Here is a 10,114-nt window from a genome sequence, read left to right on the forward strand (position 1 = left end):
GGGAGGGGGAAGAGAAGGACAGATGACATTCATGTTATTCCATAAGAGGTTCTCAGGAACATTGGAGCATGGCATCATTTGTAGATGAAACACATGAGATACGAAAATGATGAGATTCTTAACATGATCCTGATCTTTTCCATCCAGCTGGTACAGAGATTTTTGTTTGCTTGGTTCTGGTGTTTTCAACTTCGATCCCAGAGAGAACCAAGAACAGTGAAAGAGCAAAAATGAGTTATACACACATGCATGTGTACACAAACACTCACAATAGGTCAAAGTATGAGCAAATACTTTCTATCAAATCTACCATAGTCAGTTCTACCTATGATTCATACAGCAAAATAGACCAGGAATTAAAGTAATCTCAGAGGATACACTGGTCATCTTTATATTTTTAGTGCCTCAAGAGTTTTATTTGTTGGCTAACACTGTGTTTTTCTTATCTCTCCACAAACACCTGGAAGTTATAAACACAATTTTTCACTCACAGCTTGTCAGAGCAACTAAACATTTGTGAACATATTGGTCATTTACAATCATTTTTTCACCAAGATGGCCATACACATGCAGTCACCAGCATTCTTTATGGACTACAATGGTCCCATTAAAAACAGACTTCTGGAAGGAGAGCTTTACAACAGTAATTTACTCAGCAAGACAGATGTTTCATCAAGCCTTAAGATGTGAAATCCTGCTGAGACCAGATTGCTCAGACATTCCCTCACCAACAACAGAAAAAATGAAATATCCAAGAGTGTTTTCTCTTAAAACTTCTCACTTAAGATGTGTTTCAGATTATATTGATTTGAGTATACAAGCATCTACATGAGATGCAGATACCAGACAGCAAAGGACTAACATAAAGCAGAAAGGTACATCAAGAGGCAAGAGGTAAAAGCAATACAGAGACCCTCCAGAGACCTCTACTGCAAAAACTGAGGACGATGTTCTTGTGCCTTCCACCTCTGAATGATGGACCTGAAATGAGTTGGGAGGAATGGGTTCACTTAGCAAAGAGCATTAATATTGACTTGTACGCTTTGCTGTCATTTAGTTTTGGAACAGGTTAATCTATTTGAAAAGATGAATTTTCCTGAAGAATGAAAAAAACTTTGGAGTTTGTTTTGTGGGATGTTTTTGGGGTTTTTTTGTTTGGTTGGTGTTTTGTTTGTTTGTTTGTTTGTTTTTTCCCCCCACAGAATAAGCTTGACTTCTATCAGAAGCGCCATCTTCTAGTAAGTTCCTGCTTTTTAGTTCCTACTATGTCAGGACATTTTTCTTAGGTAGAAGTTCTTTTCCAGGAACTGGCTTGCAATGGTTTTGCAGCCACTGTTTCTTCCACTGTGCTCCCAAAAAGCCTGATTATGAAAGGGAAATGTTCAGCCAAGTACTCCTCTCCTCAAAACTTTATGATAGCAACAATGTTGAGTTAAAAAAAAAAATCTGGCTACATTGAGAGAGATTGTCTTAGAAGGAGAACCTTCTAAGACACAAAACCCACTTGCATCTCCATGGGCTTAGAAGGCTTCAGCAGGGAACAGTTCACTGAGGTAGGACTTTTTCAGTTTTGTAAATGCTAACATACATATTTTTAAAGAACCCTCAGAGAACAAAATAGCTGAACTAGCTGCGACTGTTGACTGTCCAGCTTCTTCACAGAACATTTTCAAGTGTTGAGTTTATTTATATGTTGAACTTAAACCCAAAAAGGGGAACCTCTGTTTGCAAATATAAGTACTCAGGATGTGACTGTAGTTTCCCATTACAGTCACGTGACTTGCGTTAGATATTTTTTTTTTTTTAAAGACACTGCAGAAGAGCTGAATTCAGAAGATTTAGGTGAAACCACTCTGTTGTCAGAACTTCACAATGACCTTACTAACAAGCTGGACATCAGTCCTAATGGCATTTCTTCTTCTCTTACGTAAGTGATCTAGCATATTTCTTTTCCATCCTTTTTGAGAGCTTTTTCTTTTTCCTGAGCTTGATGGAGTTATTAATTTTCCAGGCTAATTGTATGTTTGTTGTTTAAAACTTTCTTTAGAACTGTGTTTCTTGGAGAAAGAACATTTGTTGAGACAGTGGGGTATTTTGCTGAGTTTTGTAGCTAACATTTCATAGGCTCAGTGCTAAGGGGTCTGCTGTGCGCAATCCATAAGACACCATGAAGTTAAATACCTGCATCTTTGCAGATGAGATGGCAGAGCTTGCTGAGCATCCTGTTTTGCACTGTATAGAAAACAGTACTTCAGTAGACTATAAGGAAAAAGTTGATGTGTGTGCATGCTATCTGCATGTCACTTTTGGTCTCTGCAACTCTCACTTACAGGACTTTGATGCTCCTGACTCAGGCTGCTTCTAAACGCTTCCTGTCACCCCAAAGCAGGGCTTTCTCATCCTCACAACTTGCACCTTATTTCATGGTTACTCACCTCCACTTTGTGCAGGGAAGAAGTGGGGCTTATGGAGAGGAAGTGTCAGCAGGGGTTATATTAACATTGGGACTAATGGAGATGAGGAAGCTGGGAGCAACTACAAAGAGAAGTTTACATGGATGATTACTGTGATCTCCCAGACCTTAGGTAAGGGGGCAGGCACCCTCTGGTGGCAAAAGCCACATCTTTACCTCAGGGACACCTCCCACACTACTACTACTTCATGCAGAAATTAATAGAAAATCATCATCTACCTTTGGGGAATCCCACAAGAGCAGTTTGCCCCACCTGAGACATGCAGACCAGCTGTTTCAGCCTGTATCCACCGGACCCGCTCCTGCCTCAGAAACTACAAGCAAAGCTATTCATTTATTTAGAGCAGTGATCTAATCTCTTGTAGTCCTTCTCAAGGTACACATAGGAATTTGTCACGGTCTCTATCCTTTTTTGTTGGCCCTTTAAGCCCTCTGAACCTTTCCACAGACATTTTCAAGAGTCCAGAGGAATGGAGATTGCCCAATACACAGGAGATGGGTAACCAACCATTCTTACAAATGTGAAGTCAGCAATGACTAGTCCCTAGTTACTGACTAGTTACTGCTCAAATGGCACAAGTCCCATTTATACAGTAGCATTTGCTTAGAGAACGAAGAGATGCAGACTCAAAAGCAGCAAGAGATGTTCTACAGCAAAAGGCTATAGATACAAGGAAAAAGCATTAACATGCCTTCAAATGTCACATGCATAGGGGCAGTCAATGGCAAATCTATTGTTCTTGGATGGAGGGGTGCCTGGCAAGGACTAGAGCTCAAAAAATTCCAGTTTTTATGTAAGAATGACTCCTGTTCTCATCTATTACTACAAAGAAGGATTTTGCCTCTAATTTGAGGACTGAGAAAGGACCCCATGTGCCTGGATGCCAACAGTGCCTATCTTATGAAGTTTACATGTAGCTGGGAATTTTACTACACTATGTACCAGCCAAAACACCTTTCTTTTTTTTAGTAATAGCTTTCAGGAATGGTTTCCAACAGGGTCATTGCCTGTAATCTCTTTGTTGTCATGTGCATTCCTTATTTGGCTCTAGAGTTGCTCACCCACTGTGAGAAGTCCTTTTTTCCCCACCCTACCTCTGGGTTTCTCTTCCCATTTGCCACTCCAAATCTGAATGGCACTGAACTCATGGCTACTGCAATGCCACAGGACCAGCCACTAGCTTCTGCAATGAGGAGAAACCTGAGATGGGAGGAGGAAGGGAGAAGAAAGTCACATGGAAGCAGGAGGCAACAGAAACGAAGTTCTAAGGCAGGTGCTGTGCACTGAGAGAGACAAGGCACATGTTGCTGTTTATCACTGCTGCCTGTGGCTGGGAGTTTTCACAATATCTCATGAGGTGGAGAGACTGAGCTATTCCTACTCCCTGATCTTATGTCCAAATTGGGTACTGCACCAGTTTCCTCACTGTGTTGACCTATGCTCACATCACTATCTGAGCACAGTTACATTGCAGAGGGCACAGGGAGAACAGGACGTCCCATGGTGTGGTCAGAAGCTGTTTCCCATGCACAGCAGGTCTGAGAGGGCTAAGCCTGCCTGGGAATTCACCAAGAACAGGGGATCCCAGCCTGGTGTGTTTATTTTTGGGTCCATCACCTGCTCAGCAGATGTACCCTGAGAGAAGTGACCATACTGGTCGAGGACTGCAGTGGGCAGTCGGAAGAAGCAAGAGTTTCTCCAGCATCCCTGACCAAGCCGAGCTCTTCAGGCAGGCTGCTGCAGCAGATTTGCATTTACTCTTTCTCTGTCCCCCCTCGTATGAAGTAAGACCTGTCTAGCCTGCAGCCTCATCTCTGGACTCGCTGCCAACAGCACATTCACAAAACCTTTCCCCCACCCTTTGGGTACACAGCTGGTGCCTCTCACCAGCCTCCCAGTGCTGCCCAGGCCCCACAGGGCATCCCTCTGTTACAGTGCCATCTGCACACAGCGCCAGGGCCAGGCATGCAGGAGAGCCGAGAAAGTACCGTCTGTTACACAAGAGAACCTTTGAGAAATGATCCATGAGTCACTCAGGTACAGCTATCAAATTCATCTGCAAGGGTCTGCTATCCAGCAACAAATATTCTCCAAGTCCAAAGGGTTTATTCAAGGCATGGGGGTTAGTCTAAACCCAGTATACACAGACAAGGGGTCAGAAAGCAAGGGGCTGGAGCGCTGCAAAATTGGAGGCATCATTTCTAACCCCTCTGTACTGGGAGGTTTGTGTACCTCCCCAAAAGCTCACAATTGAAGACAGGATCTAGATCAAACAACACATATGTATTTTTGACTTAGTCAATCCACTTTCCACCTAAGAAGAAACTGAAACAAACAGGAGCTGGCTATCTAACACAAGTCCTCAAAAGCAAAAGGTATTTAAGTAGCATCCAGTAAATGATATTAAACCTTAATTAAAACCATATTGAAAGTATGAATTGAAAATGTACTCTCCAGTCCTGTGGGTTTTCAGAGATTTCTCTCCCTCCCTTTTTAAAAAGAAACTAATAATTTAATCTCAATATATTAAACTGACCTACATAAAATATTCCATGTAAAATATTATTTCTGCCATAAAACACATAATCTGTCACTGGTTTAATTCCATTAGAAAGCATACATTAAGGTCTATGTACTATGATCATTAGGATAATAAAAGTAATACAATACCACTTTTATTATGTTTGAATTTAAAACATTCTTCATATGAGCACAAAGAATAATTAAGGGCATGGAAGAAAGGGTTTTTTTTAAATTTATAATGAAATAAATTCACAGGCAAGAGCAAAGAGACTGGTTTTTAATCTGGAAAATCAGCAGATATGCTTTTTATACCCACTGTGTAGTGAGACTTTTTTTCTTTTTTTTTTTTTTTAAATTTCCTTGTCTTTGTAACTTTGATTTTGGTCATTTAGCATAGCCAGCTGTCATTGGATTCCCCACTCCTACCAGATCCCTTCTCTGAGTATTATCGAGTTTTTGGAGAGAAAACATTTCTCCTTGTATAAAATATGTTTCTAGACATTTTAATTATGAAAAAGTTGGGAAAAAAAGGACTTTCAAGTCAGAATTATAGTTTTCAAAATACATTTACTTTAAAACTCAATTTTTTTTTTAAGCTCGTCTCCAGATTTTTTAAGCTTGGTTTGTAACTTATGAAAATTTGGGATGAGAAATGTGATTAAGACCTGGAAATAAAAACAAATCTGTTGTGAGCCACCCAATATATCAGATTTTTCTGACATAACCGCAGAAGCCCCAGAGCCCACACTCAGCTCAAGAGAGAGTTTCAGCAGTCTGAAAAGCAGACACAAGATGGATTTCTGTAGAGGTACCAAAATGGCTGGTTTTGGAGTGGGAAGATTAAAAGCAAACTAGCGTTTATTTTACTGGACAAGAAATTAAATTACACCCCCAAAACCTCAAGAAGGCAGAATTATTTCTCCACAGGAAGTGGAAGAGAGAGTAGATGTGAGCTGGGACTTCTAACATTGGACACCTTAGCAGTGGGAAAAGTGGATGCATTTAAGACCTTAAAATCCAACTTGAGTTTCAGTCAGATGAAACTCCCTCATGATTTCCCACTATAGTGCTTTATGGAGAAGGGAGGGGCCGGGAGGGTGTTCTTTGATGAACAGGGAACTTGGAATGGGAGTCTGGGAAAAGGTTGCTTCCAGTCCATAATGTTTTCCTGAAGAGGAAAAGACTCTCTTCTGTGCTAGCAGTAAGCCACAGTTTGAAGACTGGAACTAGAGGCAGGACTGGGACTCGTGTTTTCTGGAGAGGGGATGGGATATGCCATATCCCCTCTTGTTGGCATGTCTTATTAGTTTTACTGCATCTGTAATCTTTTCCTTGATTTATAGCAACTTCTCCTGCATACAGTTCTCAGGCCTGCAATGAGAAAACTCTGGAATGGAGAGAGTGCTAAGACAACATAAAATTTTAAAATTGTATTTTCTATTCTGTCCCAAAACTGGCATGTGATGACCACATTCCTAGGATGTCCTCATTAACTTGACTGATAACACTTCACTACTCCAGGAAGCCTCAGATCCTTTCTTAAGCTTTACAAGGATTAACCATCTCCTTGGAAATAGCCAGATATAGCATTCTCCTTGAATATAGAGCATTCTCCTTGATGTTCTAACATGCTAAAATATTTCCATTTCAGATTTTTGGAGAGCAAAGGTCTATGCTCCTGGAAACTCAGAGGAGGAAATAGGTGAGTCCATGATGAGATTTTTGCTTCCAGTTAGGGGCAAAGTAAATATAACAAAAAACAAAAGCACTTAGAAGGCTTTATGAATTTGTTACGTACAGAAGATAATAATCTGACTGTGAGTTTGTACTTTGCCAAGCACAGCAGAGTCTTGCTGTGTGACTGGATCTTTCAGATTACTTCTAGGTAAATATAATGAGTGCTAGAAGGACAGAGATGGGAACACAGACAGCGTCCTGCCTGACAGATAAAAGTGAATCTTTATGTACATAAAGTGATGCAAAGTCACAATGCAGTTCATAGTTTACACTTAAAAATTCTCCTGCTTCCTCCCAGCAAAGACTTATAGAGGCAGAATAGTTGGGCACAGCAGGAGGCTGGGGACTGGGAGGTGGAGATGAAGCTGTGTGTGTGCAGCTATGGGAAGCAGGAATAAGTTTGGCAGCTTACACGGTGGTAAGGGAGTGGGGATGGGGAATTTCACTTTGTGAGGGAAAGTAGAGCCCTAGCTCTAAAACTGAGCTGAGATCTGCACACACCAAAGCCTAAAGTTGCTCAGTATCATAAAATGGTATTGGCCCCCTTACCCACAGTTTCACATGGTTTTGTGATATGGAGGGGCTTGAAAGAGTAGACTCTTCTCACTCTTCTCAGTTTGGCTTAGCATTATCAGACTCTTCTGAAGAATAAGCATGATTTTTTTTTTTAAGGGATGCATTTGAACTTTGGAAACTTTTTGCCACATCCGAAACACAAAGACTAATTATTACTTAATGTTGTATACTCAGTGACTTATTTTCAATTTTTGCAGATTTCACCTATGTCATTATAGGAGTTACTCTGGGAGCAGTTCTAGCAATTGGTTTTGTCGCAGTAATAATCTGCATGATCAAAAACCAAATGATTGACAATGCCTTTGGAGGTAAGAAAAGAATACTCCTTCGTTCTTATCCAGAGATACAGAGGTTCTTATGTTCTGATACAGCAGATCTGACCTTCAGCGTTAGGAGTTATGTATCTACTGCAGCTCTGGATTTCCTTTGAAGAACTATTTTAAAAGTGTTTGAAGTGCTGGAGTGCCACACAGCCACGTGCTCACCTATGCCCTCCTCCAGTGGAGGAGGAGGAGAATCGGAGGAAAAGACAAGAAAACTCACATGTTGAGATAAGAACAATTCAATAACAGAAAGTAAATGAAATAATGATAACAATAATACTAGCAATACTAATAATATGTGATTATAGTAATGGAAAGGAAAAAAAATGATACAACTACTCACCACCTGCTGACCAATGCCCAGCTAGTCCCTGAGTAGCAAGACCAGAGCCCAAGAGAGCCTGGGAGCCAGAGAGAGCCTCTCCCCCTGTCCCAACCTCCAATTTATATACTGAGAATACATTATATGGAATGAAACACCCCCTTGACCAGTCTGGGCCAGCCATCCTCCCAGCTTCTTGTAGCAAAGAAGCTGGGAACACAGATCAGCACCAGAAACTGAAAACCCTTGACTCAGTACAAACACTAAGTACTCTTCTCAGCACAAATCCAAAACATAGCTTCATACTAGCTACTGTGAAGAAAATTAACTCTGCCCCAACTAAAACAAGGACATGTATCCAGTTTCCAACATGAAAAATGAGTCAGACATTAAACAAGAAATATTCAGTGAGACAACTCACTCAGGCTACTATAGCACAGAACTAGGTGCTGCTTGTCTTTCTGCTGTGTCCAGACACGTTTGCTTCTGTGGCTGGATCTTTGCATTAACCTTCATGCAAAAAAGGAGAAGCAATTTTCCAGCATCCACAACTGTCTAATCCTACTAAGTTAGCTGTGCACCATGACACACAGCTTCAACAGTAGTCACAGTCTTTTGCTTAGTAAAGAGGAAAGCAGAGTGGTCTTAACTATCAAGCTTAGAGTGAAGTAGACAGAGCTCTTGGAACCCAGTACTGCTATGCTGAGCTCAGCCTGTAAGTCATTACCTGATTCCATACTACTCATAGTAAACACTGGTCTTTTAAAGGATGATTTTGCAAACAGACTCCCCAGATAACACATGAGGATATAAATGACAATGTAATGATGTTTTTTTTAGTGGTACTGTATAGCAAGCCTGAAGGGAAACTGCTTCCACCTCATTCTCATCAAGCATCTTCACTCAAAGTTGTTTCTCAAAATACTTTGGGGATGTGCTACAATCAAACTCAAAATAGCCAAAATATTAGCAGAGATAGAGCTCTGAGAAAACTGACATGAGAAATTGAAGTTGGAAGAATTAAGGGCTTTATGAGGGTTGCATGATACTACTAATATCAAAGAGTTTTTCCTCAGAAAGGATGGCTGGATCTTTACCAGCTGTAACTGTGTTCTCCTGGTTGCATCTTCACAACTTCTGAGCAGGCCTATCACCACTCTCTTCCTGGCTTCTTAACTAACCACATTTTCCTGTTCTCTCTTTAGAGTCAGATGGCAAAATGGATAGAAGGTAAGATTCATTGCTCCACGATGTTCTTTGACATTGCTAGAACTTTTCCACATTTATTCTAGAACAAAGTTTTTACTGTATTTTCATATATCCACAAGCCTTTTAGGTTAAAAAAAAAAAATTGTAAACCAGGGTAAATGGCTTCGTCAAAGATTTCCCAGTTATTATGTGTGGATCTCAGGTCTGAGAACTCCCTTCATTCCAGGCTCTCACAGGTCAAGGTCATGTAGTGATCATTCCTTCTGGAAGGGATGCATTTTTGCCCTTCGCCTTCTTCCCCACTATCCAGAAACAGGAAGACCAATTTAGGTTTTGAACTCTTGAAGGGTTCACAGGCAGAAGAGGCAGTGCTAGGCTGCTTAGACAATGGCCACTCCTCATCTCCTCCAAGGACAGGCAATAGGGTAGAGATGTACAGGCATAGTGGCTCTGCACTGCAAGTTATCTGCTGGCTCATGGTAATCTACACATGTGGACACTTCTTTGTGTCTCTTTGATACATTTTATAAGGGACTAAAAAACCCCAAACATTAATTAATCAGCATTCTCATGAACTGAAGGCAACAGCTGTACTCAATGACCTAAGAAATGGCTTCTGGCCTCTCTCAGAGAGCTGGATAGAAGGATGTCCTCATCACAGTCATTCCTCATAAAGAAAGCACAGCATATGTAAACACTGAATCGGAGATCAAAGCAAGAGCACCCCTTGCAGCAAGTACTTCAATGTTTTGCCTGTCCAACAGAGAAGAGCCCCAGCCGTGAGGCATCTGTTATTTTCCTAGGGACAAACTTACCCAACATAACACAACTAACCATCACAAAATGTTTCCTTTCTAGTAACATACTATTCTCATACAAGACACTGACAATCTTCGTGTATTAACCTATAATAGATTAGGGCTATTATATGGCCAGAAGAACAAGCATAG

General features: G+C 40.9%; 1 protein-coding gene across 1 annotated transcript; it reads left to right on the plus strand.

Annotated features, from left to right (window-relative positions):
- Positions 1-1,872: 1,872 nt before the first annotated feature.
- Positions 1,873-9,185, plus strand: LOC104506794 (chromosome unknown open reading frame, human C10orf128; the record flags this gene model as incomplete). Its single annotated transcript, XM_010147872.1, has 4 exons — positions 1,873-1,927; positions 6,649-6,699; positions 7,508-7,618; positions 9,161-9,185. Coding segments are annotated over exons 1-4 (242 nt in total), but the record flags the coding sequence as incomplete, so codon positions are not given.
- Positions 9,186-10,114: the final 929 nt, after the last annotated feature.

Source organism: Eurypyga helias, unplaced genomic scaffold, assembly GCF_000690775.1.
Source record: "Eurypyga helias isolate BGI_N326 unplaced genomic scaffold, ASM69077v1 scaffold10510, whole genome shotgun sequence".
NCBI classification, from domain to species: domain Eukaryota; kingdom Metazoa; phylum Chordata; class Aves; order Eurypygiformes; family Eurypygidae; genus Eurypyga; species Eurypyga helias.